Source organism: Typopeltis vanoorti, chromosome 10, assembly GCF_054136105.1.
Source record: "Typopeltis vanoorti isolate ZY-2024b chromosome 10, IOZ_Tvanoo_1.0, whole genome shotgun sequence".
In the NCBI taxonomy this organism is placed as follows: Eukaryota; Metazoa; Arthropoda; class Arachnida; order Uropygi; family Thelyphonidae; genus Typopeltis; species Typopeltis vanoorti.
The window spans coordinates 30,561,675-30,576,606 of NC_143558.1; the positions used below are offsets into that span (position 1 = coordinate 30,561,675).

At 37.9% G+C, this 14,932-nt stretch overlaps 1 protein-coding gene across 1 annotated transcript in view; it reads right to left on the reverse strand.

The window, feature by feature from the left end:
- Positions 1 to 4,310: 4,310 nt before the first annotated feature.
- Positions 4,311 to 14,932, reverse strand: part of LOC150102300 (uncharacterized) — a 74,722-nt gene continuing 64,100 nt past the window's right edge. The window contains exon 7 of the mRNA XM_090399554.1: positions 4,311 to 4,440. Within this exon, the coding sequence (XP_090255680.1) occupies positions 4,311 to 4,440 (130 nt within the window). The remainder of the gene's footprint in view (positions 4,441 to 14,932) is intronic.

The following is a 14,932-nucleotide window of genomic DNA, read 5'->3' on the forward strand; positions in this document are numbered from 1 at the left end:
AGGTGCTAGACACTACTGGCATGCCCCTGCAGGTGAGTGAATGTGCAAGACACCCTTGAAGTTAGTGTGAGAATGGGAATAATAAAAAAAAAAATATGATTGTACTTTCTCAGGTCTTGAATCTGATTAGGTCATTATAAAATGCAAGGGTGTTGACCCATGGAAATATTGCAGTTTATTTTTATTAAGAATAAGAATGAATTAAGAGTGAGGATTATTGGCATTGCTTAGTTGTACTTGATCAAAAAATATTGTTATTAAAAAGAAGAAAAATAATACAGGGATATAATGTAAGGGATATTGTATTCTCATGGAGATCAGAGAGAAAAGGATGGAAGGAGATTTTGATCATAATAGCAGAAGAATCGCAATAAACAAGAGTAAAAATTTACCTGCAAAGAGGGTTTGTGGGAAGTGGTGCATTTGAAACTGTGAGATGCAGGCCAATAGAATATATATATATATATATAGTCAATTGCTGATACAGAGCTTAAGTGTAAAAAAAGATGTAGGTGACATGTATTGGCAAATTAATCTAGTGGAAGCAGGAAAAATATTAACTATGGGAGATTTGAACTTTGGGTATATATATATAATGGAAGGAGGAGTCCATGCGGTTAGCCTAGTGGCTTTGCGCTTTACAACCATATACCTGGGGAAGGAGTGTCCTAGGTTCGATTCCCATCGATGACGTGAGGAGCTTAAGGATCTTCCTCAGCCATAGCCAAGTTAGCCAGTCTTGGGCGTGGACAGCAGGGTTTCCGTCATTTTATCTATGGTTTTTCATCCCGCAAGCAGGCAAACTGGCCCCGTGAAAACACATGGATTACAGTTAGGAATACTGACCCAGCTATAAGCCTGATTCGTCAGGTATGCCGGTTCCAGAGCCCAGATAAAATTTTGGGGGGACTAGATGGTGCCATACCTCCCTGTAAAAGGGGACTCACTGTCATTGCACCATCACACGGAATTTATTTATTTATGGAAGGAGGAAACACTATAGGAGAAAGGAAATGGAATTTATGCAGCTACTAAGAGATAATTTAAAAAATTACATAGGTAATTAAAAATTACATAAAACAGCATATGATGGAGGGAATCTGATGTATGAGAGTCTTGGATCTGGTGATAGCATGGGGGAGGGGGATTTGTTCAAAATCAGAGTAGTCACTTTGCATCCACTTGAGGAGAGTAACCAGGCAATCTTGATTTGGGAGGTGACTTAACATGTGGAATTTTCAGCTAAGGGATATGCGTGAAACTGCAGAGCCAGTGATTATGACAAACTTGAAGGCAACTTGGAACAGTATCATGGTATAAGGGACTGCAAGAGAAGGATGTTAGCTGTACATGTATAGAAAATGGTTTGAGGACTCTAGGCCTGACTTTAATTGCCTTTCTTCAGCCTCATTTGCCCAGTGTCAGTGCCTGTGTGCACATATAATTGTTTTTTGTGATCCCTGATGATGGCAATGTGACATTGCTGAAATATAAAAAAGTATTAATTAAAGTTTTCTATAATTAATATTTTACTATATATTATCATTTCCTGAAAAATAATAGTTATGAGTTACCAATGTATAAGCCTATCTACTAGAATGTGTTATTATTCATCAACCTGCATAGAGCCAAATGACTCCTTATGGAAGTCCATTGTAGTGTCACTATCTTCATAGTAGTGTCATGATCTTCATTTCAACACATCACACTCTAAGCAAATACCTACTTTACCCACCTTTGCTACGAGTTGCTCTAGTTTGTACTAAGTGCTTTAGCTTACGCCAGTATTCACCTATACTTTTATAGTTTACTATATTCAGCATGAAACTCTTTGATTCCGATCTTTGAGTTTCTTATTCAGTTTTGAAACAATGTGGGATTTAATATCCCCTTAATTTAAATAATATTACATTGCCAAAGTGAAGCCTATTGGCTCTTTATATTTAAGTAAAATATCTACTACTTATTCTGTTTCTTGCCATATAATTTTATTGAATTTAAAGTATGTTTTTTCCTGCTATTGATTATTAATGAAAAAAATCTCTTTTGTGTTATCCAACATAACCTCTTTTACCTGTTGCTATGCCATATAAAGCAGTAAAATGGTAGTAATTTTATACACAATTGCAAATGAATCAATGAGGAGACCATGCAGGAGGAATGGAGTGCAGTTTATAGATGTCAGGGGTAAATATGAGGGGTGGAAGAACTTTGTATATATTATTATTATTATTATTATATGACACCTCCAGGGAGTCCATAGACTCATCAAGGGAGAACATCTCTTCTACAACTCTGTCTCCACCACTCAATCCACTAACTACAATGAACAGCAACTACACCAACACCATCAACCGTCCATCAACACTACTAGTATTTCCACAAACAATCACAAACATCCATGCCCACGGCGAGATTCAAACCCGCAGCCTTTTGGCTGGAGAGTGGATATGCTAACCACTTGGTCAACTAGGCTGGCAATATTTACATATATATATTTATGTTTGGCCCATACACAAGAGGTTGGTTGGTTTCCCATACTGTGTATGGGAAATTATTTTTATTAAAAATGACACACTCGCACTCAAAGCTTCACAGCTCTCTTGAAAAGCTCCATTGCAGATTTTACAAACATCCATGCCTTATGCAAACTTTCAGCCTATCTGTTTAAATTGGGAAGTCAGGAAACCATTGTTTACAGCCTCAACCAACTTCACAAACCAAATGTCTCACCAACTACACCACATAGGCACCCAATATGCTTGATGGATTGCATTTAAATGTTCTGGAGTAAGATGCTTGTAAAAATTGTTTAATAAGAAGTAGGAAATTCAAAATCAAGAAAATTAGAGATGATGGGGAGGAAGGGGAGATGCAGTCAAGCATGTGTTCAGCCAAATCTGAGACAAATGAGTTTGAGCATAGAAATGATCATGCAATCCTGAGTGTAGATTTCCTATACAAATGCCAGAAGCATCAGAAATAAAGAGGAGAGGTTTTTGGCATTGATCAGTTCAACTTGGCCAAAAAATTATCTGTGAAACTTAGTTACTGAAGATGATATAGTTATAGGAACAGAATGAAATGGTATTGTGTTTTCAAGGAGGAGGAGTGTTACTAAATGGCATCCCCCTCCCTTAGTGGGCTGAATTGGGTAGTCTTGGCCACTGGGTGAAGATCTTAGATGTATGCTTCCCAAATTTGGGGCAGTCTCGTGTGCACCCAAATTTGTTGAGGTTTGGAAAGCTTTTCAGGGCTGAAGCAGATTTGAAGAATAGCCTTTCATAGTTTTATTAGCTGCAGTGTAAATAGAGTGGCTTTCTTCCAGTAAATCCTGTTTTGAGTGTCCAAAGCACAGTCAGCAAGTCCTGAGTGGCTGTATTGGCAGAATAGGATGTAGACCTTGTGTTCAGAAATTCGGATATTGGCTGCTCTGCCTGTTTGGCCATAGGAGGACAGTTTGCAACTGCAAGGGACAGGAGATGCCGATTTTCTAGGTGGTCTGCAAGCTGTTTTTAGGATTTTTGTCAGTTTTTCAGATGTGCTCTGGATGTATGAAATGGTGACAGATCTTGAGTAATCTCTGCTCTAAAGAGATGGAAGCTGTAGTTACAGGGTTTTATATTTTTTGAGGGTTGTAGTCATTGGCTAAGAAAGTGTTGAGGATATGGTCAAGTTCGGTAGTTAAGGCACTTTTATCAGAACTGATTAATTTTGCCTTGTTATATAGGGTTTTCATAATCCCATATTGTTGGAGTGGTGTGACTGCTGTCTGTATAGGTTATCTGTAAATGGTTTTCTGTTTTCTGTAAACAGACTACATCTAGTTCCACCAATATAGCTGCTCAAGACTTGATCATGCTTTTGGATACCCATCACAGGATATGCTGGAAGAGGGCCACTCTATTACACTGCATCAAATACAAATATGAAATGCTATTCCTCAAATCTGCCTCAGCCCTGAAAAACTTTCTAAACTTCGACAAATTTGGATGCATGAGACTGCCCCAAATTTAGGAAGCATACATCCTAAGATCTTCAGCCCAGTGGCCAAGACTACTCAATTCAGCATACTAAGGGGTGCTGTTTAGGACTCGAGGCCCAACTTTAGTTGCCTTTCTTCAGCCTCATTGGTCCAGTGTTAGCGCCTGCATGCACATATCATTGTTTTTGTGATCCCTGATGATGGCAATGTAACACTGCTGAATATAGGAAAGTATTAATTAAAATTTTTTATAATTAATATTTTAGTATATGTTGTCATTTCTGGAAAAATAATAGTCGTGAATAATAACATAATTATAAAACCATTATGATTTTATATAGGAAAAAGAATATAAAATACATGCCTGATCAACACCAAACCCATAGTCAATTACTGGAACTCCAGCCTTTTGTAAGAAGGCAACATGGTCAGATTTATAGTAAGGATAGCTAGGCCTATTCATACAAAAAAATTAATTAATTAATATTAGCATACATCTCAGGTAATTGAAATATTATATGTATGCTACTTCTTCAAAGTTAAACGTTAACAATTTGTAGAGAATCTCACCTTTCAAGAATAAAAATCACATTCATTTGGCTGCTAGAATATTGTTGATACTACCACTTCTATCACTATTCATTATATCCATGGTATTTGCCTTAGATAACCAAAGCAAATTTCCTTCCACAACTAAACACAGCTTGACTCTCCTGATCTTTCTCCAGGACATCAGAAAATTAGTGAATAGCCTTGATGCTATTGTTTCCTGATTCAGATGTATCCTTCCAGTTGTGCTAAAACCTTGTGCTCCAGAATTAACACATCCTATATCCTACTGAAACTATTATACACATTTGGCAACTACCCAACAGCATGGAAGCAAGCCATTATTCCACTTTCCTCTAAAAAGGGAAATAAAAGCCAATGATATTTTGACTCCATGGGATCTTAGGATAATAATGATGATAATAATAATAATAATAATGATCAAACCACTGTTCCCATTTTTCTCACTTCAATAGTTTGATGGGTTAAACATAATGGAGATGGTCATCAAAAACTTCAATACTTGAAGATCTATCAGTTAATTAGTGATTACCAGTATGGATTCTATCATTCTTGTTCTACAGTAGACTCCTTGCAAACCTTATCCACTTTTGGACACAGCCAAAGAAAGATTTGGAGAAACTCATGTACTCACTCTTGATTTTTCTAAGACATAATGATCGCTGGTATTGAGATCTTTATATCAAGCTACCATCTTTCTCCTGCCCTTTGTGATTGGAATTCCTTCTCTGGTCATTCATTATATCATCATGGATGGTGTCCTCTCATCAGATTTCTTTATCAATGCTGGATTACTCTATGGTTCCATATTTTCAAGCAATCTCTGACCACTTGCATGACAAGTGGTCAGAGATTGCTTCAGAGTAGCAGTATTAGATTCCATACCCAAAGGCAGGAGGATAAACCAAGTTGGAATTAAATGGATGAAAAGGGATATAAAGCAAGAGCCTGCAAAAAAAGAAAACGCCATGGAGGATATATAAAGAAAAAAGTAATTAGTATACTCATGAGCAGTAAAAAGTGCAAGCAAGAAGGGTGACTGGTAAGAAAGGCCAAATTAGCTAAACAGGCCAAAGTTAACACAAAAGAGGTTTTTCGTGATGTAGCAAGTAAGAGGAATAATGACTGGCAGGATGACTTTAAAACAGTTCTGATGGTAGGAAGGTTACTGAACCAAAGAAATAGTTGATTGCAGAGTGATTATTATGCAAAGGTGTATCACCCAGGTAAAGATTTTACAGTTGCTGATGTCACAGACACATATCAACAACATTGAGGTAGATGAACAGGATGTATTCAGCATATTAAAAATATGAACACAGCAGTGGGACTGAATGGCATATCAGCCCATGTACTACGTGAATGCACAAGTAGAAGTTGTTCAATCTAAGTTTCGGCTGTGGAAGGGTTGCGAAAGAGTGTAAAGAGGGTAAGATAGTACCATTGCATAAAGGTGGCTCCAAGACGGAGGTAGCAAACTACAGACCAAATAATATATCAGGAGACCATAATATTTTGAAAGGTCTAAAAGCTGGAACCTTATAATAATGAGGCATAGAAATCACAATTGCAGTACTACTAATTCTTATAATACCAAACAACATTTAGATGAGAATAGCTGTGTGAGCACTGCTCCATGGAGGTAGAAATCAACACTAGATTGTGGTCTGAAATGCCCAAAGGATAAACAATATACATAGATGATAATGGAGATGGGTTTAACTAGTGATATGTAGCTGTTTGCAGTTGATGCAAAACTAGGGAGAGCAATGCAGAGTCAAACATATGTTATGACCTGACAGGAGGACTTGAATAGATTGCATGAATGGGCAGGTAAGTGGAAGTGTCAGTTCAATGTTTCAAAGTGGAAGGTTTTGAGATTTGGTAAGCAACGATGGTGGGGAAACTTTAAAGGAAGAGGAGATGAGAGATCTAGGAGTGATAGTGGACAAGGACCTGAAATTCAGGGGCTACATTGCACAAGTTGTGAGGGCATCACATTGAATAATGACAATGATGTAGAGGACCCTGATATGCAGAAATAGAGAGGTTATGATGGCATTGTATAAAGCCTTGATCAGGCCTCATATGGATTATTATTCATAGATTTGGTTGCATGGTTTTCATGGTAATGCAGATATGCTGGAAAGGGTCCAGAGAAGATTCACAAAGGTGGTCAGTGGTCTTTGGAATGTGGAGTATGAGGACAGGTTGAGAGAATGTAAGTTGCAAAGCCTTGTGAATAGGAGGAAGAGGGTGGGGGATATGATTGAGACATATAAGCTAGTCAGGGGTTGTTATCAGGCTGATATGGAAGAGATTTTTCATAGAAAAATAGGAGGGAGGGTAGAACAAGAGGCCATTGCTGGAAACTGTATAAGGAGGATATGAGCAGAGGAGTGAGGAGTAGGTTCTTTTAATGGAGAGTGGTTGGTAAGTTATTATTATTATTATTATTAAACAAGACCTCATGGAGTCAAAGACTCATCTAGGAGGTCCTTTTATCTCACACACATCTCATCATACCGGGTCTTAAACACATTCAAACTCCTTGCAGACACCACACTCTCAGGCAAGGCATTCCAATCATTCACAACTCTGCACGAAAAAACCTGCCTCTCACTCCCCTACTCACACCCTCTTTATACAGTTTCCAGGGATGACCTCTGGTTCTCCCCTGATCTCCCACTATTCGCTGTAGAACTTCTCCACCATTGATCCTATAGCAACCCCTTACCAACTTGTAGGTCTCTATCATATCTCCCCTCTTCCTTCTCTCCACTAGTCTCTGCAAATTACATCTTTTCAATCTTTCCTCATACTTGACATTCCAGAGGTCAGAAACTACCTTAGTCAGTCGCCTTTGGACCCTTTCCAACATCTCTTCATCCTTCTGAAAACCAGGTGACCAAATCTGGGCACAATAGTCCATGTGTGGCCTAATCAAAGCCTTATACAATGGAACAAGAATCTCCCTACTTCTACATGTCAGTGTCCTCCTCATCATTCCCAGAAGTCTTTGTGTTGTCTTCACAATTTTGGCGATGTGACCCCTAAATTTTAGATCCTTATCCACTATCACTCCCAGATCTCTTATTTCCTCTACTTCCAACAATATATTCTCACCAAGCATAAATTCTGCATCCCATCTTTGTTTTCCAAATTTTAAAACCTTACATTTTGCAACATTGAACTCACATCCCCATTTGCTTGCCCAATCACTCAATTTATTCAAGTCTTCTTGCAAGGCCACAACATCTTCACTACTCTTTATGGTTCGTCCCAACTTTGCATCATCTGCAAACAATTGAATATCTCCATCCAAATCTTCGCCAATATCATTAATATACAAGTTAAATAGTAATGGCCCTAAAACAGATCCCTGAGGCACTCCACTAGTGACTTTCCTTTTCCTGGATATTGCACCCCCATACACAACTTGTTGATACCTATCAGATAGCCAGTCTCCAATCCAATGCACTAATCTAATATCCAACACCATCTGCTCTAGTTTGACTGTCAACTTATCATGAGGTACTCTATCAAAAGCTTTTGCGAAATCCAAGTATATTACTGTGTATCCTTCTCCTCTGTCCAAGGAAGTAGTCACTTTATTGTAATAAGTAAGTAGATTACTCAAACACGACCTCCCTTTAGCAAATCCATGCTGTCCATCAAAGATTATACCATTGTTGTCAACCCAACTCTGGATCCTAGTTCTCACAAGCTTCTCCAACAACTTAACCACAACACCTGACACACAGATAGGCCTATAGTTTGATGCTTGAGTTCGATCACCTCCTTTATGAAGTGGCACAATCTTTCCCTCCTTCCACTCTTTAGGGACTTGACCAAGTGCAAGACTCGTATTAAAAAAATATGTCAAGGCAGGTGTCAACTCTCTGGCACATTCCTTCAGAATACGCAGTGATATATTATCAAGTCCCACAGCCTTATTTACATCTAGTCTACTCAACTCCCCAAACACCTCTTGCTCACTTACAGTCAGTCTCTCCTCCCCATCAGCAACTGCTCTTAATCTCTCCATGAAGTCACATTCACAAGATTGAAAGATCTTTATGAACTGCTCATTAAGTATCTCCACCACACATTCTGCAACAGCTGTCTTTATACCATTTCCTCCAATCAATGTCATCCTTCCATAATCATTCTTTCTTTTGCTGGCTACATATCGAAAGAACTCCCTAGGATTCTTTTTAGCTTCATTAGCTAACTGCTGTTCATACCTCTCTTTAGCTACTCTCACCAACCAAGTCACTCTCCTTGCCTGGTCTTTGTAGAACTCATGAAATTGGTTACTTCCACTTCTCTTATGCTGCCTCCACAATGCCCTTTTTCTCTGTATTGCATGCTTAATCTCTTTATTCATCCATCTCACACCTAACTTATTTAACCTTCTCACCCGTGGTATACATTTAGACATTGCATCCACTAAATATTTTTTGAAAATCCCCCAAGCTGCATTGATCTCTTTTCCAGCTAACTCCTCATTCCATGCTACACCTGCAAGCTGTCTCCTGAGCTCTTCATAATCACCCCCCCTTGTAGTTCCACATATACCCTTTTTTCACAGGGATCCTTGCACTGCTGGCAACCACCCAAGTAATCACCTCATGGTCACTTTCACCAATTGGTGGATGATTTGATACCTCATTGATAATTACATCCTCCGATGAGATGACCAAATCCAAGACCCTTAATCCTCTTGTGCCTTCTGTTACATACTGTCTGAGGTAGTAATCCCTCAAAAACTCAAGAAACTCATTTTCTTTACTTCCAGTTGCTATCTCTTCATTCCAGTCTATATTGCCATAATTAAAATCACCCATAATGATCACCTTTTTCTTATTTGCTTGGCTTATTTGACTATACATTTCACTATCACCACCATCCACATTACCAGGTCTATAACAACATCCCACCATGTATTTGATTCTATTCACCTCTATCTCACACCATACTGCCTCAAAACCACTGGCCCCATTTCCCCCTTGCATCTCTACCTTGTATGGACATAACACTTTCTCTATCATCAATAGCACTCCCCCTCCCTTTTTACCCCTTCTATCCACACGAAACACATCATACCTTTCCATCTCTATTCCTGTCAGGATGTCATCCTCATCTAACCATGTCTCACTTATTCCGACAATCTCTGGGTGCACAGATGCAATTAGTGCAACCATTTCATCCACCTTGTTTCTTATACTTCTAGCATTGGTATACAAACACAACAACTCATTTCTGGATCTACAGCTAGTTCCACTGATACCACTCACTCGATGTGATCTCTCCATGCTGGACTGGGGCCATTTCCCTTTCTGCTTCTTCATTTTAGAACCCTTTGCAATTCCATCTGTTTCCTTTTGATCCCTGATCATCCCATTACTTTCCTGCCTACACATTCTCTCACCTCCTCTTGGAGCATCCACCTTTCTCACGCTGTGTATCCCTGTCCACCCTGAGCCTCCCCGTTTCCCTGCTCCTCTTGCACACCCATTCTCTCATTATCTATACTCATACCACTCACTTCCACATTCATTTCCACTCCTTCAATCTCTCCTGTCTTACTCTCCTGCTCTTCCACATCACTCCCAACTCGATCTGATTCATTCTCTCTATTCACTTCTCTACCTTCCAGCAGCAGTCTCTCCAAGCGACTCACACCATAACCACTCAAATGCAGTCCATCGCTCCCATACAGCTCACTTCGTCCCTCAAACTCATTCCACACATTAACAAACTGTACTCCCATCTCCTCACACATTTCAGCCAGAATATCATTCATAATCCTTGCTCTCCGCCTCATTTCACCACAATCATACCTAGGCAACACACTGACCACCCTTCCTGTCACACTATTCTCCTTTATCTTTCCAAGCAGTCTCCTGACATTCATTTTGACATGCTCTTTGTTCTCTCTCAAATCATTTGTACCAATTAATACAATTAACTCTTTTGCTCGTTCCCGCCTCATATTCAATGCCTCAATCACTCTACTCATTTTACCACCTGGAAAACATACCTTGTGCATTTTATCCTCTAGCACACCTTTAATAATGGAGTCGCCATACAATGCCACTCGCTCATCTTTTGTTAACTCTTTCATGCCATCATGATTTATTTTAATAGTTTTGACCTGCATTCTCTTAATTTCATTCCGCATCCATTTCATTTCTTGCTTCATCCAATCCAATTCATCTTCTGAACCTCGGACGTGTTCACTCTATCATTAAATCTTTCTAACTTTCTAACTCTCGACCCTCTCTTCTCACTTTCCCTCTCATTCATCCTTCTTTGTTTCCGTACTTTCGGTCCAACATACGTCCAACTTTCTCTGTCATTCTTCTCACTTTCACTCTCACATATCTTTCTTTGTTTCCGTACTTTCGGACTAACATGCGTCCAACTTTCGCTATCATTCTTCTCACTTTTACTGTCTTTCATCTTTCTTTGGTTCTGTACTTTCGTTCCAACATGCGTCCAACTTTCGCCATCAATCATTCTTTTTTCACTATCATTCATTCTTTCGATTTTTTTTACTTGCGATTTCTGCACCACGCCATTTCTACTTTCATTCGTTCTCTCAATTTCATTTCTTTCCGCTTCACTTTCGTCCCTTTTAACATCTGTTACGGTTGTCAAATCACTCTTTTTCTTTTTTCCTGATTTTTTAACATTTTTTCGCCTGTCTTTCTCGCCATCCTCTTTCAAACGTGCACTCGCGACACAATCGGTACTAGCACTTTCTGTCATCAACTTCATATTCGCATTCATCAATTCCTCGTTCAGGTCACATTTCGCACACACCCTTCTTCCATCCACACTAAACATCCACAAATCATTTATGTAATCGAAGGAATACATATAACAGACCTCACACTTAACGAACCTACTGAAATCCAAATTAAAATAATGGAATGACAATGCAGCCGCCATTTTTTTTTCTCTGCAGGTTACTAGGTCTAATATTAACGTTTTCGTATTTAGTTTAAGCAAAAAAAAAAAACCCCACACTAATAATATCGGTAGCGTACAACGTTTACAGCCGCTCTTACTTAAACAATTACGCATATATACTTAATTATTCCTAGTAAAACTTATCTGAATCAGGAGCTCTTCAAAGCACGTTCGTAGCGCTTGACCCACTAGCGCCCACAAGTGGAATGCATTGTCTGAGTGTGTTGTGAATGTAGACACATCGAATCAATTTAAGTCACAGCTAGATGAGCATTGTGTGCAATAGTGTGTACCTCCCATGATGAGTCTGATTCCATGGAGGTCAGATGATAATAATGATAATATCATGTTCCATTACAGTTGTGCTTTATGGTCTCTTGCCAAAAGCTACTGGACTTTTGTCCATCCACCCCTACTGACACTATTTTGCACCCAGATGGTTCTATTACATTGTTACCCAAATCCAATCTAATCTTCTTGTTTCTTATATGCCCTCTAACTCTTGTAATGATAATATCATTACAGTTGTGCTTTATGGTCTCTTGCCAAAAGTTACTGGACTTTTGTCCATCCACCCCTACTGACATTATTTTGCACCCAGATGGTTCTATTACATTGTTACCCAAATCCAATCTAATCTTCTGGTTTCTTATATGCCCTCTAACTCTTGTAATGATGATTTAGTTAAGTGTCTTCTTTACCAGTATAAACTTGCAATATTCGGTGTTCCTTTGATTTTTCATCAGAAAAATAAAAAATCTTATTCAAACTGTTGACAAAATTTCTCCTATTGTTCTGAAAGTTCCTACTCTAGAACTGACTCCTATCCTAGGTTGACTTTTTCATTCTTTCCTATTCAACTGGTATATACAGGGTGTTCGGGATAAATTTGACAGTTTCGTAAGGAAAAAGAAAATCTTCTTTGTATCTATTAAATTTAATGAATTGACAAAAAAACATTACAGGCAGAGTTAATTACAATACTATCAACAAGATTTACTCAAAATAACCACCATTAGCATCGATCACAGCTTCAATTCTGCTTTGGAACCTCGAACAAGCTGATGTTACAGTCTCCCTGGGAAGGGCCGCAAAAACTGTTTTAATTTTATCCATTAACTGGGCTTTTGTATTACTGGAAGTGCGATTGGTGTCTTTTTCAACTGCGCCCCATACAAAATAATCCATGGGGTTAAGGTCTGGGGAGTTTGGAGGCCAAACATTTGGACTGGTGAAGTCGTAGAAATTTTCAGACAACCATTTTTGACTTTTCCCAGAGGTGTGGCAAGGGGCCGAATCCTGCTGCAATACATACGGCCTACCATTGGCTACCCTTGTTATCCAGGGCTTGACCAGTTAGCAACTCCACGAACAAAGCCCGAATTCCAATGCCAGGGTTCTTCAACACCTGTTCCTGCAGATTTGCGAGGAATTCTGCGGTACGAACGCAATCAGATCGTCTGCTAGGGATCTTTCTTCTTGCTACATCCTCGTAGTCACCATTGCAAGTCTCTAGTTCATGCCTGATTGTTTTTACTGTATTCAGGGAGCATTGGGCAGCAGTCATAATATCCTTATTTTGATGGCGGGCACGAATCATCATGATACAAGTTATTCTCTTCCATGATTCAGGTGGGTTCCAGCTATCCATCCTTTCTGACATCTTGTATATGAATGAAGAAGGGTCCAAACTTTTAAATGAAGAGAAGTGTGTGTTAATACATGTAACTTACGGAAAAATATAATTAATTATAAATATGTCAAATTTATCCCGAACACCCTGTATATCTTTCAGCTTGGAAATTAGCCTATATTCAATCCATTCTTAAGAAGGGCAATGAATCTTTGCTATCAAATTACTATTTAATTTTTCTCACTTCAGTACTTTCTAAAGTAATGGAAACTAAATTAATTCACACTCAGCTTCTATGTGACCTTGAAATCTCTCAACTAATAAAAGATGGATAATATGGATTCTTTGAACAAATGCCACTGAAAATGACAAACTCAAGCAGTTGCTCATGATATCACTAAGCATTTGATTGTGTTTGGAATGAATGACTATTAAGACACTAATGCTGAAGTGCCTCAAGGCTCTGTCCTATCGTCTGCTCTCTTTCTCCTGTACATAAATGACTTACTCACAGTAACCACTAATACTATCCATAGCATATTCTAAATTCCTGTTATAAAATATATAGCAGAATTTTAAATAACAAACTAATAAAATATTCTGAAGGCTTTATTTTAGAAGTACAAAATGGATTTAGAAAAGGACAATCATGAATGGACCAGATTTTTGCCTAAAATTAATAAATTTAGAAAAAGACATATTACATTTATTGACTTTAAAAAGCATTTGATAAAGTTAAAAAAAAAATTATTTAAATATTAAAAGAAAGACAAATACCAAATAACATTCTAAAAGCTATCATATATATATGAAAATAATAAAATACAAGTAAGATTAAATTATGAATATCATATCTGAGAGAGAGATACATCAAGGAATCTGACAGAGATGTCCTCCTTTCAGCAACTCTTTTTAATAATTATTTCAATGAAATAATAATAAAATGTAACAAAAATTTCCATCAAGGTATTAAAATTTCTCCTACTGTGAACTTAAACACTCTCCTTTTTGCTGATGATGAAATAATAATTACAAATTCTGAAGATAACTTACAGGAAGACATTTTAAAATTTAAATGAAATAGCAAAAGATTATGGACTGATAATATCAAAAGAAACAACAAAAACAATGTCCTTTAAAGGACAAGATCCAATAAGAACTATAAGAAATATAGATAGATAGCAAGATTTTAGAACAGATGAATTCATTTAACTACCTAGGATGTAGGATTACATATGAAAATGAAAAAGATATAAATTTAAAAATTCAAAATATTTAAAAATAACAGGCATAATTAACTCTATATTTAACCCTAACCTAGTTCTAAAACAAACTAGATTAAAAGTATACAATTACATTACTCCTACCAGTCCTATTGTATGAAAGTGAAATCTGGACAATAAAATAAAGATTAATAAGAGCTGAAATGAAGTTTATGAGAAAAACTGCAAAGTAAACTCTATTTGATCACAAAAGAAAGGAAGAAATTATTATTATTATTATTATTCAGGCCTCCATGGAGTTAAAAGACTCATCGTCGGAGGTCCCCCCTAAGAAACACAAAGTCTATCATACCATTCCTTAAACTCATTGACCGTTCTCGCTCTCACCACTCCATCAGGCAATGCATTCCATGGTTCAACCACCCTCCACGCAAAGAAACCACTCCTCACCCTCTTGCTCAGAGTTTCCTTTCGTAACTTCCAGGGAAGACCTCTTGTCATCACTCCTTCCTGCTGTTCAACCAAGCAAAAGAACTCCCC